The sequence below is a fragment of the Oncorhynchus mykiss genome, chromosome 18, assembly GCF_057628025.1.
Source record: "Oncorhynchus mykiss isolate SJ-2025 chromosome 18, ASM5762802v1, whole genome shotgun sequence".
NCBI classification, from domain to species: Eukaryota; Metazoa; Chordata; class Actinopteri; order Salmoniformes; family Salmonidae; genus Oncorhynchus; species Oncorhynchus mykiss.
Window position 1 is genome coordinate 59,787,443 of NC_143039.1, and position 18,672 is coordinate 59,806,114.

General features: G+C 44.4%; 1 protein-coding gene across 1 annotated transcript in view; it reads left to right on the forward strand.

The window, feature by feature from the left end:
* Positions 1–643: 643 nt before the first annotated feature.
* The window catches only part of LOC110496482 (E3 ubiquitin-protein ligase TRIM71), a 46,980-nt gene continuing 28,951 nt past the window's right edge, over positions 644–18,672 (forward strand). Inside the window, exon 1 of the mRNA XM_036953074.2 lies at positions 644–2,663. Coding sequence (XP_036808969.1) covers positions 1,902–2,663 — 762 coding nt within the window. The 5' untranslated portion in view covers positions 644–1,901. The remainder of the gene's footprint in view (positions 2,664–18,672) is intronic.

Below are 18,672 nucleotides of genomic sequence, written 5' to 3' on the forward strand. Positions count from 1 at the left end.
TTTATCATGACAGCCCATTTATCGACACCCCCACACCGAACAATTGTTTTTCCTTGAAGCCCCCATTTTTAGCCAAATAGTGATAACTTTGCAGAAAATGTAGACAGGCCCGCTGGGCTGAGAATGGACCAGCCCATCTGGAATTTGCCAGAATTGCCATATGACCAATAAGAACAAATTCTTATTTACAATGATGGCCTAGGAACAGTGGGTTAACTGACTTGTTCAGGGGCAGAACAACATATTTTTACATTGTCAGCTCGGGGACTCAATCTAGCTACCCTTCGGTTACTGGCCCAACCCTCTAACCACTAGGCTACCTGCCGCCTCAAGTTATTACAACAGGCTAGGCTACAACACATTCATCCATCTAAATTGTTTTACAAGAGGTCCTCCAGACTTGGAGTCGGGGAATAAATAAAATTCTAAATCACCTGTCTGGAAACGTTTATTTATTTTTTGAAAATGTAATTTGCCTGAGCCTATAGCACACGTCCATCACAAGGGCAAGAGCCTCCGGAACCCCTCGCCCCCATTCGCAGCACAAGCAATAAGCCAAGCCCCTGCCCGTTTCCCTTCCTCTCTCTTCCACTCCACTCCCCTCCCCTCCTCCCAGCCAAGACGGAAGTGTGTGTCCATTCCTCCCAGTAGGATTAAAGCGGTTGGAGGATCAGTCAACACGCGCCCATAAACAAGGACGGGACGAGCGCGTGGCCAGCAATATGAGCGCACCGTGTTGTGTATGTGTTTCAGAGCGCGTTTACCAGAACAGAAAATAGAACTACAGATAGACCAATTGGGACTACAGAATCGCTATAAAACGACCTTTCAATTGCAACTTCGGAGTTCCTCCAGGCTTATGCGATTGGAGTGACTCGGAGGCTCGTGCCTTTCCCCCTTCCAAGGTTCCAGAGAGGCGCTTAGAAAAGCCCTGTGCATTCCTCCTCTCGAAGAGAGGGAGGGAGGGAGAGAGAAAGAAGGGGGATACGCATACGTAAATGCATACGTGCCTGGAGCTGGTTTCGACTGTGGGACTGTGCATATAGAAGGGGGGGTTTAAAAACGGAGACGGTTGGGGTTATTTTGTCGCCAAACGGACCTATAAGGCGGCAATGAGATCGAGTTGCTGTTGAGCCAATGCTTTGATGAATAATTTACGGTCTTGTCGGCGGAGAGAGAGCGAACCGAAACCACCGTCTTCTGCAAGCCTCTGACGCCGTTGGAGAGGGCCCGGATGGTGGACTAGAGGGCCGACAACGCTGACGCTAAAACGGGACGAAATATTTGCATTGAGTAGTGTGATGCTGTGTTGGTTGGGGAGGGGAAAAGGAGCTTTGGGCACTTTGAGGAGGATCCTGTACAAAATCTGTTTTCGGACTATTCTATAAACCCGCCAGGCCGCGACATCTACAACAAAAACAACAACAAACGAATGAATAAACAAAAACCAGTGAACTCTAAAGGTGGCTCTTTTGGATTTGCCCTCATGAAAATATCCCACCCAAAAAAAGACAGAATAGATTTAGGCCTATGTAAAGTTGGCCATAATTGTAGTGAGTAGCCTGTAATAATTATTCTAAAACCGTATCCAAGTGAAGATATTGTGTCATTGTGAACTGAAATTAATGTTGCTAATTTGATTTGAAGAGAATCTTATAAAAGGGCGGACTTTATTTGCGTATCTGGCGTCAGTTGACGGTTATTTTTTTGGAGATAACACCTATAGGGCCTATCCTATGTATGTGGAGCATTTTGACTGTAAAAAACGACCTACCTCAAGAACCTGTTTTCCACAGAAGAGAACACAAGGGGAGAAACAAACGTACGTTTCCCAAATGAATACCCCAGTAATACCTGAGTGGATGTTCTTATAAAGTGTAGCCTTGTTTAAAACCCCTCAGATGGCTTCATTCTCAGACTCCGACCTACAAACCTGTCCTCTCTGCAAGGAGCTCTGTGGCTCCTCCTCCACTCCTATTTCCTCCAACTCCTCCACCTCATCCTCCTCCTCTCATTCCTCCTCCTCGTCGTTCTCCTCCCGGCGCCTCCATGTCCTCCCCTGCCTCCACGCCTTCTGCAGGCAGTGTCTGGAGGGCCAGCGCAGCCCTGGGGACCCTCTCAAACTCAGCTGCCCCACCTGCAATCAGAAGGTCTCCATCTCCGAAGCCGGAGTGGACTCCCTCCCTTCCTCCAACTTCCTCTTCAGTAACCTTCTGGATGTGGTGGTGAGCTCCGAGGAGCAGCTCCAACTCGGCCAGAATATCAACGGCCACCACCGGGGGGTCAGCGGGGGCTCCATACCCGGGTTCCACCACCCCCACGGCGGACTCCTCCGCCCACACCGCCTGGGAGAGCCTACGTGTAGCTCCTGTGACGAGGGGAACCCGGCCAGCTCCCACTGCCTGGACTGCCAGGAGTACCTGTGTGATAACTGCGTCCGTGCCCACCAGAGGGTCCGGCTGACCAAGGATCACTTCATTGAGAGGCTAGCTGAGAGCCTGCACCAGCACCAAGCGGGTCGAGGCAAGGTCATCCCCATCGGAGGAGGTGGAGAAGGGGGGGGAGGCGTGGGTGTCTCCCTGGCCCAGTCCTTTCACTACAACTTCTCCCTGCTACCTTTGTTCCAGGACAGGATGAGCTTCTGTCAGAACCACGACAACGAGGTAGGGACACAAACACACGCACACACATTCAAACGGAAATGAGGCCTTGGCCAACAGTGTATGGAACAGGAGGTAGTGCCTTCACTCTGTGGATCCACAGGGTTTCTGGTTCGAGCACTGCTTCACTACACCCTTCTCCCTAAATCACTACACTGTTCTCCCTAAATCACTACACTGTTCTCCCTAAATCACTACACTGTTATCCCTAAATCACTACACTGCAGCTATAGGTTTAGTCCTTACAGCTGGTCTTCATATGGCCATAGGTGTGGACTTTAGACACTCTCACATTAGCACACACACACACACACACAGCCATGTCAAAAACAAACACCAACATGAACTGTCTAAAGCCCAGCAGTTCTGTCTGTAATGCCAGCTAGTTGAGTGATACCAGGCAGCTTTACCCCTGACCCCCTGGTACCACAGTGTAATAGCATTATGTGTGTAGTAACCACACACACAGCTTCCTGCCCTGTAATAGCATTATGTGTAGTCACACACACAGTGTAATAGTATTAGAGTAAGTGTGCCGTAGCCTGGGCCTCACAGAGGGCCATATGGCCTGGAGTTCAAAGACGAGCTCAGTGGCTCTTCACCTACTTCCCTGGAGACACAGGCATGCACGTGCACTGTACACACACTGATTACGCTGTACCCCACCGGCCAGAGGGAGAGGCCCCTCACTCCAACACCACACATGTTTCGCTGACGGCAAAGAACCCATAGGCAGTGGGAAGAGAAGACTGTAGTGGCTCAGCGAGGGAGTAGAGAGGGTGTCCAATAAAACATTAACAATGGAGCAAATGTAAACCATGCTGTTTTCACATGCAACTGCACCTTGGTTTCTGGGATATCTGTAGTGGTCAAGGAGAGACATTCCACATGAGCAACATTACTTAAAATCAAGTCTTGGTTGTCCTCACTCGTTATTATAAGTCTTAATTACCAGATGGCCTCTGTTGGAGGGAGTGACTCACACACATACATACATAAATGTCAAATTGTCAGTAAGAGTTCAAGTTTCCAGCAAGGGCTCTGTTTTCCAGTAATGTCTCACTCATGACTCAATGGTATGTTTGAACCGTGATGTGACTGCCTCTAGTCCTCTAGCTGATGATTAGTTCTAGTGGTTTTGTTTATTTTAGATGTCGCTGCCTATCTCATCCCTCCTCTCACCCTGCCTCACCCCTCCTCTCACCCTGCCTCACCCCTCCTCTCACCCTCCTCACACCCTCCTCTCACCCCTCCTCTCACCCTGCCTCACCCCTCCTCTCACCCCTCCTCTCACACCTCCTCTCACCCTGCCACACCCCTCCTCTCACCCTGCCACACCCCTCTCACCCTGCCACACCCCTCCTCTCACCCCTCCTCTCACCCTGCCTCACCCCTCGTCTCACCCTGCCACACCCCTCCTCTCACCCTGCCACACCCCTCCTCTCACCCTGCCTCACCCTTCCTCCCACCCTGCCACACCCCTCCTCTCACCCCTCCTCTTACCCTGCCTCACCCCTCCTCTCACCCTGCCTCACCCCTCCTCTCACCCTGCCACACACCTCCTCTCACCCCTCCTCTCACCCTGCCACACCCCTCCTCTCACCCCTCCTCTTACCCTGCCTCACCCCTCCTCTCACCCTGCCACACACCTCCTCTCACCCCTCCTCTCACCCTGCCACACACCTCCTCTCACCCCTCCTTTCACCCTGCCACACCCGTCCTCTCACCCTGCCTCACCCCTCCTCTCACCCTGCCACACCCCTCCTCTCACCCCTCCTCTCACCCTGCCACACCCCTCCTCTCACCCTGCCACACCCCTCCTCTCAGCCTGCCTCACCCCTCCTCTCACCCCTCCTCTCACCCTGCCACACCCCTCCTCTCACCCTGCCTCACCCCTCCTCTCACCCAATCTCACCCTTCCACCCCCCTCCTCTCAGCCTGCCTCACCCCTCCTCTCACCCTGCCACACCCCTCCTCTCAGCCTGCCACACCCCTCCTCTCACCCTGCCACACCCCTCCTCTTACCCTGCCTCACCCCTCCTCTCACCCTGCCACACCCCTCCTCTCACCCTCCCTCACCCTATCTCACCCCTCTCACCATGCCACACCCCTCCTCTCACCCGATCTCACCCTGCCTTATCCTAACTCCTCTCTCCCTCTCTCCCTGCCTCACCCCTCCTCTCACCCCTCCCCTCACCCTATCTCACCCCTCCTCTCACCCTGCCACACCCCTCCTCTCATCCTGTCTCACCTCTCTTCTCACCCTGTGTCACCCATCCTCTCACCCTACCTCACCTCTCCTCTCACCCCTCATCTCACCCTGCCTTATCCTAACTCACCTATCCTCTCACCCTGCCTAACCCCTCCTCTCACCCTGCCTCACCCTACCTCACCTCTCCTCTCCCTGATGGCAGATACACACAATGACCCAGTTTTCCAACCTTTGCCGTACACACTGGGGTCTGTACGCAGATGAGGAAGATCATTACAAAGAGGAAAAGTGACCCTTTGATCTGTAGAGACTCTGGACCACCATCAACCAAACTGACCAGATGGCTGCACACTGCCCCCTCGCCAGCACACTGCCCCCTCGCCAGCACACTGCCCCCTCGCCAGCACACTGCTCCCTCGCCAGCACACTGCCCCCTCGCCAGCACACTGCCCTCATGCCAGCACACTGCCCCCTCACCAGACACACTGTCCCCTCGCCAGACACACTGTCCCCTCGCCAGGCACACTGTCCCCTCGCCAGGCACACTGTCCCCTCGCCAGCACACTGTCCCCTCGCCAGCACACTGTCCCCTCGCCAGGCACACACATTCACAAACACTATATGCATACACATTAGACACAGACAAACTAGACACACGTTCACACACACGACACACTGGAGTTGGAGGCAGGTGTTGGGGGTAGAGTTGAGTAGTGTAAAGGGTTGGTTGGCATTCAAGTGGGGGTGATCTCTTTTACAGGCCAACGTGGAATGCGAGTTGTTTGGAAATGGACAGCTATGTGTCTAGTGTGTGTGTGAGCGTGCACTCACACACACACCACACACGTGTAACCGACTCCCGTCTTAGAAGTCTTGGATCGAAGAGTGGGGAATGTTTGGGGGGTGGGGCAGAAAATCTATTGTGGGGAATGCTGTGTGTCCGGAATTCACACACATACACACACCAGTACACAGTAAATATTACTCAAATTGAATACAATTATACTCTACAAAAGATAACATTTGGTCCCAGTCTAAATAGAGTAAAAATGACTCTTGTTACAGAGTTCAATTCTCAAGAGTTATTTCTACTCTATTCGGTGTTTATATTTAACTCTACAAACTGTAATTTACTCTATTTAGCTTAACATGGAAACAACTCTACTGCCAATTCGCTCAATATAGAATTTTATATTATCTGTGGAAAGTGTCATTTCTTACTCAAATTGAATACATTTTTACTCAAAGATCACATTTGGTCCCAGTCTAAATAGAGTAAAAATGTATCTTGTTGCAGAGTTCAATTTTCAGTTATTTCTACTCTATTCAGTGTTTATATTACTCTACAAACTGTAATTTACTCTATTTTGCTTAAAATAAAAACTCTGCCAATTCACTCAATATAGAATATAATATTATCAGTAAAGAGTGGCATTTGTACAACTAAACTTAACGTCAATAAATCAGAAGTCCGTATTTAATCTTATGGCTTAGATCCCGCTAACGGGATCGATATGACAACAGCCAGTGAAAGTGCAGGGTGCCAAATTCAAAACAACAGAAATCTCATAATTAAAATTCCTCAAACATAGAAGTATTTTACACCATTTTAAAGATAAACTTGTTGTTAATCCCACTACAGTGTACGATTTTAAAAAGGCTTTATTACAGCGAAGGCACACCAAACAAAAAACACAGCCATTTTTCCAGCCAAAGAGAGGAGTCACAAAAAGCAGAAATAGAAATAAAATGAATCACTAACCTTTGATGATCTTCATCAGATGACACTCATAGGACTTCATGTTACACAATACATGTATGTTTTGTTTGATAAAGTTAATATTTATATACAAAAATCTGAGTTTACATTGGCGCGTTATGTTCAGTAGTTCCAAAACATCCAGTGATTTTGCGGAGAGCCACATCAATTTACAGAAATATTCATCATAAATGTTGATGAAAATACAAGTGTTATGCATGGAACTTTAGATAAACTTCCCCTTAATGCAACCGCTGTGTCAGATTTCAAAAAAGCTTTACCGAAAAAACACACCATGCAATAATCTGAGTACAGCGCTCAGACAACAAAATAAGCCATACAGATATCTGCCATGTTGTGGAGTCAACAGAAGTCAGAAATAGCATTATAAAAATTCACTTAACTTTGATGACGTTCATCAGAATGCACTCCCAGTTCCACAATAAATGTTTGATTTGTTCGATATAGTCCATAATTTATGTCCAAATACCTCCCTTTTGTTTGCGCGTTTAGCCCAGCAATCCATATTCATGAGGCGCGAGCAGACGAAAAGTCAAAAAGTTTCGTTACAGTTCGTAGAAACATGTCAAATGAAGTATAGAATCAATCTTTAGGATGTTTTTATCATAAATCTTCAATAATGTTTCACCCGGAGAATTCCTTTGTCTGTAGAAATGCAATGGAACGCAAGCTAACTCTCACGTGAACGTGCGGGGTCAGCTCATGTCACTCTGGCAGACCTGACTCATTCAGCTCCCATTCCCCCCTCCTTCACTGTAGAAGCATCAAACAAGGTTCTAAAGACAGATGACATGTAGTGGAAGCCGTAAGAAGTGCAATATGACCCCATAGACACTGTATATTCAATAGAAAATGACTTGAAAAACTACAAACCTCAGATTTCCCAGTTCCTGGGTGGATTTTTTCTCAGGTTTCGCCTGCCATATGATTTCTGTTATACTCACAGACATCATTCAAACAGTTTTAGAAACTTCAGGGTGATTTCTATCAAAATCTACTAATACTATGCATATATTAGCAACTGAGCCTGAGTAGCAGGCAGTTAACTCTGGGTACCTTATTCATCCAAGCGACTCAATACTGCCCCCAGCCATAAGAAGTTTAACAAAGCACTTTATTCTTAAATGTAAGACATTTGCAATACATCAAAATACTGATGATAATAAAAATCAAATTGTGGACTGAAATGAAATGTTGGCCTCTGTTCACTTTAATACATGTACATAAAAAAGCTCAATATTGCAATTCAATACATCTAACAATGACATGGGGGATTTTGTGAAACTGGCATCTCACATATCAAAAACACTGATGAGAAAATGAAATTGTGGCCTCTGTAAAATTACATTTTGGCATTTGTCCCCCCTTTATTAAAAGTAAATAAAAAATCCAATATTGCAATACAATACATCTTGGTTTTGTGCAGTTTTTTTTACAATCACAGGAAACAGTATGGGACAATAAACTAACTTGAATCATCACAACTGTAAGAGATCTGTATATCAAATGCTTTGTGACAGAAAAGCTCTTTATCATCAACTACATCAGGTCCCTCTGTTGTACACCCAACTCTATATGCATTCAAATGCTCATCAAGACATATTGTTTGTAGGGCAAAAGTAACCAACAGTAACCTCTCATCTTTAACAACAACATGGTGGATTTTCTGAAAAACTGGCATCTCACAATGGACTTTAAAGACAAACAACTAAACCTGAACGATACATATTTCCATGGTGTTAGGCCCATTTAACATTTAAAACCGTGGTGTCAATTGGTACCTGAATAGTCTCAGCCATCTTACAGCCACAGTCCACCACATTTAAAGATAACATTTTACCTGGACCGATCATGACTCTGTTGGTGTCAAATGTATGCTATTTGACTTTGGTGTTTTTTTTGCCAATGTTTTAGTTACATTTTTAAAGCTTTTTAATTGTTAAAAAAAAAGAAATGATGCTTTGCTTCATAGCGGATGCACCAGCTATGCAAAACTGGTCCAATTTTAAGCCTACATGTGGGGTAATGCACCATAAAATGATGTTTCGGTAGCAGCCTCTTTTTTGGAAGCAATTGCTTGAATAACCTGTGGTGCTCTGCGATTAAGAAACATTGTAATAACCGTAGTAAACATTTTATTTTCTCCAACGATATCAATCTGAAGCAACAGCAACAGTAAATAGCAGTGTAGATCATTGGGACAAACTAAGTCTCCAAAGAGAAGTGGTAGATTGGGAAGTAAACACCAGGACTGGATAGCGTTTAACCTCAGGTCATTAGAGTCCTCTCCTAACTTCACTACAGGAGGTGTGTTGTTTTGCTCCATGTAACCACAGTTAAAGCTCTTTATTGTCCTGTCTGTTTCATTTGATGTTGTGTACTTGTCTATCAAGTGCAGTACTAGCAGTTTAATTTCATATTGTGCCACTCCCTCCCAGATATCATGCATAATCTCGACAAGGAAGTTTTCACATGTATTGAAGTACTGCAAGGAGTTTAGAATGCAAGAACGAATAACACCCATCACCAAAGGGAAGACTGGGATTTGGCTCATTATTTGGGCGGTGTTCTGCATGAAGTGCTTGAGTTCGCATAACTATCTTGGGTGAATCTTCATCAAATTCAGTTTGAAAGTCCTCTTTCTCAGCAAGACAAAAGCAGACCAAGGTTGTCACCTGTAACTTGGACACTAGTTCCATACACTGGTTGATCATACAAGGGGACCATAATTACATCCCTCTCAAGTACTTTAATATCCTGCACAACTGGATCAAGTACTTTAATATCCTGCACAACTGGATCAAGTACTTTAATATCCTGCACAACTGGATCAAGTACTTTAATATCCTGCACAACTGGATCAAGTATTTTAGAAAAGCCATATGTTTTAATGTCTTGGGCATGAGATAAAGCAACCAAATGAATATTAAGAAGAAATGAGTTGAACTTTGGAGAAAAATTCCGTAAATTGACGTAGATCCTAATGTATGTATTCCCCGTTATGATCCAAGAGGATTTGCAGTTTCAAAATCATCATAGAGAAGCTGTATCTGAATTGCATGCTTCTGTTTTGAAAATAGAGCATGGCTCTTGAACAGATCTCCATCACGTCAGTCATAAAGTCTTCTTGAACTGGAATCGGTCTGCATCATCTCCTTTATATTCAGGGTGTTTGTAAATAAACTGTCATGTTTTCAAAATGGGGATGATACAAATGTATCAGTAACAACAATTTGATCATAGCCTCCAGTAGTCTGATTGTGTCGTGTATCAAATCTAGTACCAAGAAGGTATTCACTGGGTCGACCCTTCCCCACTTTTATGTAAAATACTGCCTTCTCTTACTTTCAGAATCTAATACACCAAAAGGATTTTACATTTTTTCAAAACACTGATCAATTTTACACTCAATGTCACTTTTAATAGGCTCCTGTATAGACAGACACGTCTTCACAGATTCTTTAGCTTGAATATGAATATCATCAACCGTCTCTTCCATGGAAATGACCAAAGAGTTAATGGTTGTTTCACCTACACCTGCCACTTTAAGTTCAGCTATGGTTGCAGCGCAGCTGTCTACAAGACTCTTATTGACAAGGACTGAGTCAGAAGGGGAACTTGTTGATGGCAAGTCATCAAAATGACTTACTGCTACATATTCAGCTGTAGAGGGGCCTTCACCATGATCAGAACAAGGTTCATGTGCTTTATAAAGAGGCTTTGTACGAGGTACTGAAGACAAAATGAGCTTTTGAAAAGCTCATCAAAACAGGCAAGAGAGTCTGGTGACTTACATGGTATTTCATGTTTATCAATCACAATTAATTACTTGTGAATCGCACTCCTCTGGGTCCCCACAGCAAGCAGATAGGGTTGAAGGCTTTCCATGACGCTCTCCAGATGCCCCTGGATGCTGATCCCAGTCTGTGACACAAGAACTTCATTAGTGTGCTATTAAAATGAATCACGGTTCACAAACAGTTTGTGAAAATGTAAATTACAGCTACACATGATCTTAACATGATTTGTCCATAATCTTAAAAGTAGTTATTAGGATTAGGAATGGGGACAGAACAGTCAACTGTAATCTCACCTTGATAAACTTCACAATGTGGTCACTGGTGTGTCTGGCTGTGGTTTTTCCTGGTTTCTTGCGGCCATGAGGGGATGGTGGACAAGGACCAAAATGGAGGACATGTCACTGTCCCATCCTGAAAGTACACATTTTCACTGAAAGTTACATCATTCCATTTTGCTTTCAAAAACAATGCTCCCTTCCATTAGTATAATCATTTTATTCCAGCAGACCATTTTCCACTTCTGTTGTGGATTCAGCATCTTGTACCAGGTCTTGCAGGTTGCCTGTCTGTGTGAGGCCACGGCTTTGGTCAATGACTTCCTGCTTATAGAGAGTAGGCCACTTCTCCAGGAACTTTGCAGAGGTTGCATTACCAAGCATCAGACTGAAATCTTGCTCAATCTGCAGACAAGATGGAATAAGTCAAGACAGAAGAGTAAACATTATGGTGTGGCACTATGGTCATGTAATATATCACAGTCCTAATCAGACTGTTGTAGAACAGAAAACAATTGTCCTGACAGTTTCAAGGCAAGGCAGTCGAAGATCCACATACCATTCCTGCTATGTCTTGGAATCTTGGAAACTGTGAATATTTCAGAGGACTTCACTGGGTCATGAACCATCTTTTGGCGATATGCGAAGGTCTGCTTCATCTTCTCCTTTACAATTGCTTCAACAGCTGTATGCTTCATCAGGGCAATGGCCTCAACACAGGCTTTCTGTTGTTGGATAGTTTCTCTCTGAAGGGGTCTATCTGCTTTTGGACCACCTGGAACATGGTGAAACTTTTACAGATTACTGGGTTTGTCTGCTCTATACGGTATTGTGTCATAAGATATAAAAAAACATGGCTCAGAAACTCTGCAAGGACGGCCATGCATGCAGTAATGCCACCAGATGAAAAGTAGGATTTATTTGACTCAGAAACAGAATTAATACTAAGTATCTTACTCTTTCAGTATTTCTAAGAAACACTTGCTTATACAGATGTTTACAAACAATTATTCTCTGGTCATGTGTCATGAATGAGACTTAACTACAATGAAAATCACTTACACGTCAGTGACTGTCGCATGGCCTCTGATGCTTCCCTTTGAACACATTTCAGTCTCCATGCTAGATATCCACTCCCATCTTCTGCATTGTAATAATCCTAGATCTGCATGAATTAAATATTCTTATTAAATACTTTTTTCTTTACATAGTTGAATGTGCTGACAACAAAATCACACAAAACATTATCAATGGAAATCAAATTTATCAACCCATGGAGGTCTGGATTTGGAGTCACACTCAAAATTAAAGTGGAAAACCACACTACAGGCTGATCCAACTTTGATGTAATGTCCTTAAAACAAGTCAAAATGAGGCTCAGTAGTGTGGGTGGCCTCCACGTGCCTGTATGACCTCCCTACAACGCCTGGGCATGCTCCTGATGAGGTGGCGGATGGTCTCCTGAGGGATCTCCTCCCAGACCTGGACTAAAGCATCCGCCAACTCCTGGACAGTCTGTGGTGCAACGTGGCGTTGGTGGATGGAGCGAGACATGATGTCCCAGATGTGCTCAATTGGATTCAGGTCTGGGGAACGGGCGGGCCAGTCTATAGCATCAATGCCTTCCTCTTGCAGGAACTGCTGACACACTCCAGCCACATGAGGTCTAGCATTGTCTTGCATTAGGAGGAACCCAGGGCCAACCGCACCAGCATATGGTCTCACAAGGGGTCTGAGGATCTCATCTCGGTACCTAATGGCAGTCAGGCTACCTCTGGCGAGCACATGGAAGGCTGTGCGGCCCCCCAAAGAAATGCCACCCCACACCATGACTGACCCACCGCCAAACCGGTCATGCTGGAGGATGTTGCAGGCAGCAGAACGTTCTCCACGGCGTCTCCAGACTCTGTCACGTCTGTCAGATGTGCTCAGTGTGAACCTGCTTTCATCTGTGAAGAGCACAGGGCACCAGTGGCGAATTTGCCAATCTTGATGTTCTCTGGCAAATGCCAAACGTCCTGCACGGTGTTGGGCTGTAAGCACAACCCCCACCTGTGGACGTCGGGCCCTCATACCACCCTCATGGAGTCTGTTTCTGACCGTTTGAGCAGACACATGCACATTTGTGGCCTGCTGGAGGTCATTTTGCAGGGCTCTGGCAGTGCTCCTCCTGCTCCTCCTTGCACAAAGGCGACGGTAGCGGTCCTGCTGCTGGGTTGTTGCCCTCCTACGGCCTCCTCCACGTCTCCTAATGTACTGGCCTGTCTCCTGGTAGCGCCTCCATGCTCTGGACACTACGCTGACAGACACAGCAAACCTTCTTGCCACAGCTCGCATTGATGTGCCATCCTGGATGAGCTGCACTACCTGAGCCACTTGTGTGGGTTGTAGACACCGTCTCATGCTACCACTAGAGTGAAAGCACCGCCAGCATTCAAAAGTGACCAAAACATCAGCCAGGAAGCATAGGAACTGAGAAGTGGTCTGTGGTCACCACCTCCAGAACCACTCCTTTATTGGGGCTGTCTTGCTAATTGCCTATAATTTCCACCTGTTGTCTATTCCATTTGCACAACAGCATGTGAAATTTATTGTCAATCAGTGTTGCTTCCTAAGTGGACAGTTTGATTTCGCAGAAGTGTGATTGACTTGGAGTTACATTGTGTTGTTTAAATGTTCCCTTTTATTTTTTTGAGCAGTGTATAATTCAGTTTGAGTGAGCAGGTTAAAATATCTTCATGTTCATTCTTATCCTTAAAACTACAGATACGCCCATAGATGAAGAATTGCTCATTCAACAGGTCTGACTCTTGCAGTGCAGAACTTAACTAGGCTTTTATACCACCAGAGTTGAGCTTAGGAGAGATGGCAGAGATGGTGGCCATACAGACATGTTAACAGATCTTTAGTTTAAATAAAAACATCACCCAACAGTAAAACAGCCATTTAAATATTGACATTCTGAAAAATGTTTAAGGTGTAAGAGAGTTGAAAAGGTTAGACTTTTGTTTTTAATTTACTTACATAACTTGCTCCTAGGATCTGCCAGGTATGGGAACAAGGCAATGATGCCCATGGCGTAGTCCTCTTTAGCACGCCTTGAAGGACTTGTCCTAGACACACACACACTTTACTGTTTGAGATCCAAACCAAAATATTGATGTGTAAATCAATGTGCTAAAAATTGTGTTAGGTGGTAAGGTACAGTATGTAATGAGTATATGACATATACCCATGTTCACTTGTCATTTGTGCAACCAATATCTTGACCACATCGTGTCTTCTGCTGTTAGGCTTTTTGTCCGAGCACACTCATTCATGATCCTCTCTCCTCCAGGTTTGTTCTTCAGAATGTCTTCAATCGTCTACGTTGGAGTAATTTCAAAAAGGAACACACTAACACTTTTAAAACAGCAATGAAATAGCAAGTATAATAAAACACACCATGATCATCCTCTCACAACTTTCATCGATGTCATTTATCACTCAATCTTCAAGTTTGGCATTTGTTTAAACTGGAAATGTGCAGTACTTACATGAGAGACAATTATCCTCGGCTGTCTTTCTTGTAGCAGGACTCTCAGCTATCTTTCTTGTAGCAGGACTCTCAGCTGTCTTTCTTGTAGCAGGACTCTCAGCTGTCTTTCTTGTAGCAGGACTCTCAGCTGTCTTTCTTGTAGCAGGACTCTCAGCTGTCTTTCTTGTAGCAGGACTCTCAGCTATCTTTCTTGTAGCAGGACTCTCAGCTGTCTTTCTTGTAGCAGGACTCTCAGCTGTCTTTCTTGTAGCAGGACTCTCAGCTATCTTTCTTGTAGCAGGACTCTCAGCTGTCTTTCTTGTAGCAGGACTCTCAGCTGTCTTTCTTGTAGCAGGACTCTCAGCTGTCTTTCTTGTAGCAGGACTCTCAGCTATCTTTCTTGTAGCAGGACTCTGCTGCAATATAATGGTGTCATCAGAGTCCCCCTCATTGTCTCCACTGCATTTTGATAAGGAGCTGCTTGCAGAGGAGCTCAACGAATCTAGCAATCATGTTAACATTTAACTGGTGTGATTAACACTGTAATTATAACACATTTAGGTGGAAACATCCATTATCATGATTAGAGGACTTTTGTTAATGACAGGCGGAATGCAAAAATGTAACATTTTGAATTGATTAGGCCCACTACTGATCTAAAAGGGGTGGGAGAGGTCAGCACAGAAACAAAAAAAACATTTTAAAACATCAAAATGAGAAAAGAAATCAGCAGATATATCTGCTTGTCTCACATATTCAGAACATGTGTTAGGCTAGCCAGGACTGTATGGATGAATGTGAAGCTCTAAGCTCATATGCAACTCACCATCGGGATTTGGGTCTTGGGGTAAACAAACCTCCAGCACACAAGGTTTTGTTTCTTTAGAAGGAACTCAAACACCTCCTCATCAACTTCAGTCTTCAATTCATCATAGACTTTTAAGCCCAAGGTTGGAATGTCACATTTATTGGCAACTGTGAAGACAAAAATAGATTGCACAACCTTATTGATTAAATATGTTGTGTATTTTTTGAGAAAAAAAAAAACCCAGAACAGAAGACAGAAATCAAGAGGTCACCTTACGTGAACATCGTAACCCCAAAACTGACTTTGTGCTCCTTTCCTTGTCAATTCCAATGACATGCAGTCTACAGCCTGTCTACTACTGCCGCGTACTGAATTATTACAACAGCAGTCTGAGTATTATAGCAATACACCACAGATAGCTATCAACACTGAGATTGTAGCGGCATACAAATGTTAGTATCACTTATTCTTTAAAACCATTCATGACCGGCAAAGACAATAAACCATAAACCAATCTTTGACTGATCTGTGATTTGGGGAGGCGCAAGATTGCTTTGTACTCATTATCAGCAAGGAAATCAGCCATCAATTTGACGGTAATATAAGTATATTTAAAGAGTGTCAGTATAAGTATGTTGTTCCATAGGATATTGTGTGAAATTTGAAAGGTTTCACTCACCACAATCCAAAAAGGATTTGAAGGTCAGTTGCCCCTCATAACAAATGTATTTCTGACAATCCCTGTACTTCACGCGTACAGCCTGCAACCTTGATGACAAGAAAAAAAAGTTTATTTAAATTGCATTAACACAAATATACACAAATTACAAGAGAGCAGTGCTCTGTTCAGAGTAAAACACACGTGTTGCTAAATACTGTCTACTAACAGCTCTCTTTTCAGAGTAAAACGCACGTGTCGCACCGACCAAACAACAGCTAAATACTGTCTACTAACAGCTCTCTTTTCAGAGTAAAACGCACGTGTCTTACCGACCAAACTGCAGCTAAATACTGTCTACTAACAGCTCTCTTTTCAGAGTAAAACGCATGTGTCGCACCGACCAAACAACAGCTAAATACTGTCTACTAACAGCTCTCTTTTCAGAGTAAAACGCACGTGTCTTACCGACCAAACTGCAGCTAAAAACTGTCTAATAGCTCTAAACTTGAGTGAGAAACACATGTAGCACAGACCAACTGCCGCTAACTGTCTGCTAAGAGCTCGCTTTTCAGAGTAAAACACATGTTGCACTGACTAGCCTGCTGCCAGAAGTCAGTAAAGTCCGCTAGCTACTGATAATAGCTAATACCGCTCTGTTGAAAATGTAAAACAGGTGATGCACTGATCCACCGGGTGTACATACTGTCCATAAACCACTAAAAGTGGTATAACTTAATGTTACTGTAGCTAGCTAGCTAATTAGCTCTAGCTAGATGCTCACATTATCATCTGACTATTCAAATTGCGCAGTAACAGTAAGCCTACACTACAATGCTAGCTAGCTGTAATGTTGCTCAACAGTTTTAATTTGCACACAAAGTTGACCAATAACAGTGAACTTACCTGGAATTCTAATTAAGTTTAGAAATGAAGAAATTCTGTGGTCCTGTGAATGACTTCTGATGTTCGATGGATCCTCACTCTCGATCTGTTCACTCTTTCCATTCGCGAGACACTTGCAAATGGGCAATGGCGGCAAAATCTAAATTGAACCAACATTAGTGGGCGTAGTCATGCTGTTTTACTCCAATATAATTTATTCTGTATTTTTGCCAGATATGAATGTCCTTGGCTGGCGTGGTTACACGTTGTCTGTGGTTGTGAGGCCGGTTGGAGGTACTTCCAAATTCTCTAAAACGATAGTGGAGGCAGTTTATGGTAGAGACTTTCCTGCAGTCAGCATGCCAATTGCGCGCTCCCTCAACTTGAGATGTCTGTGGAATTGTGTTGTTTGACCAAACTGCACATTTTAGAGTGGCCTTTTATTGTCCCTAGCTCAAGGTGGGCCTGTGTAATGATCATGCTGTTTAGTCAGCTTCTTAAAATGCCACACCTGTCAGGTGGATGGATTATCTTGGCAAAGGAGAAATGCTCACTAACAGGGATGTAAACATGTTTGTGCACAGACTTTGAGAGAAATACGATTTTTGTGCGTCTGGAAAATTTCAGGGATCTTTTATTTCAGCTCATGAAACATGGCACCAACACTTTGCGTTTTATATTTTTGTTCAGTGTAAACATAAATGTAAAATGTAACATCTCGCAAGAGACATGGAGAGTTTGAATTCCACACACTGGGTTTCACTTACTCTACCTGTCAGAAAACTTAGCCAGAATGTTAGTGAACAAATATGGCATACGAATGATTTTAATCACAAACTCATATTCCTCACAATTGATCAATTAGTCCATACTCTATAGCCCTCAAACTCAACTCTGCACCTCAAAGCCAGTTCCACTGAGTTTTCACATTGTTGACCTCTAACCACTAAGACACAAATTTCAATAGAGATATATCTTCTGCAGCGTGGGGAATGCGTAATATTTGTGTTTAAAAAATCTCACTACAAGTAGCTTGTAGCTCACTACAAGTCCAAATAACCATTGCAGTTGGTCAGATTGATTATTTGATTCATTGCAGGATAAAGGGTTTGCCATGAGAATGTTGTTGTGCTTTATAGTTAGTCGTCATGGTGGTCAGCTTCTCTGTAGTCAACATCTTTTCCGTTATATGATATCTACTTGGTTGTGTAAGATGGAGTAGCCCACACACTGAGGGGATTAGATTAATGCCCCGGGCCTGCCCCGCATGCCCCGGGTTAGCTTTGATTGTGGAATTCCGGCCTTCAGCCAGGTACCCCGTTTTGGCTGACAAAGCAAAAGTGACATACAATAGGTTAAGCACGTGGAGTAATGAGTAGGATTTTGGGTTTTCACATCCAAAATTGAAATGCTTTATCTGCCTTCCCAATAAAAAGTAGTTTGAAAATTCAAATATATGCTTTATATATAAAACGCTTTTGCCCAGTCACTTCACCAGCCATAGCCCGGTGCACCGCAGTTCAGCTTTATCAAACTCCCTCGCTGACAAGCGTGCGTGTGACAGATCCCTGTCATCCCTTCTTCTCATGGGCTCTGTCATGCAAGCAATGGTGATTAAAAATTGGACACACACACACACACACACACAGCTCTGTCCAAAGGAGGAGCTATGCTATTGAAAGGACGCCATTATTTTTACCCCCAACACACACACTTCCCATCTCTGGGTCTTTTTTTAGCTGGGGGTCAGAGGTGAGGGGTGAAGTGTCACTGGGTTAGGCTGGGGGATGGACAGATGCGCGCGCTCGGGCGCACACACACACACACAAAATCTGCACTGTACGGGTGAGGCCAAAGGTTTTAACTAATCGGTTTCATGCTCTTCCCCCTGTCCCATGGGAGGTAGGTTTTACACATGGGCCTATTGTTTTAATGAAGAGGAGTGTCCTTGTATTGTAGCTCAGTGTAACATTCATTTCCACATCAACACACAAGTCACTCTCATTGTTACTATTTCTTCACACACCTCCCCCAACCTCTCTCCATTTCCTTGTCTACTGGTTGATCAGTGTGTTCA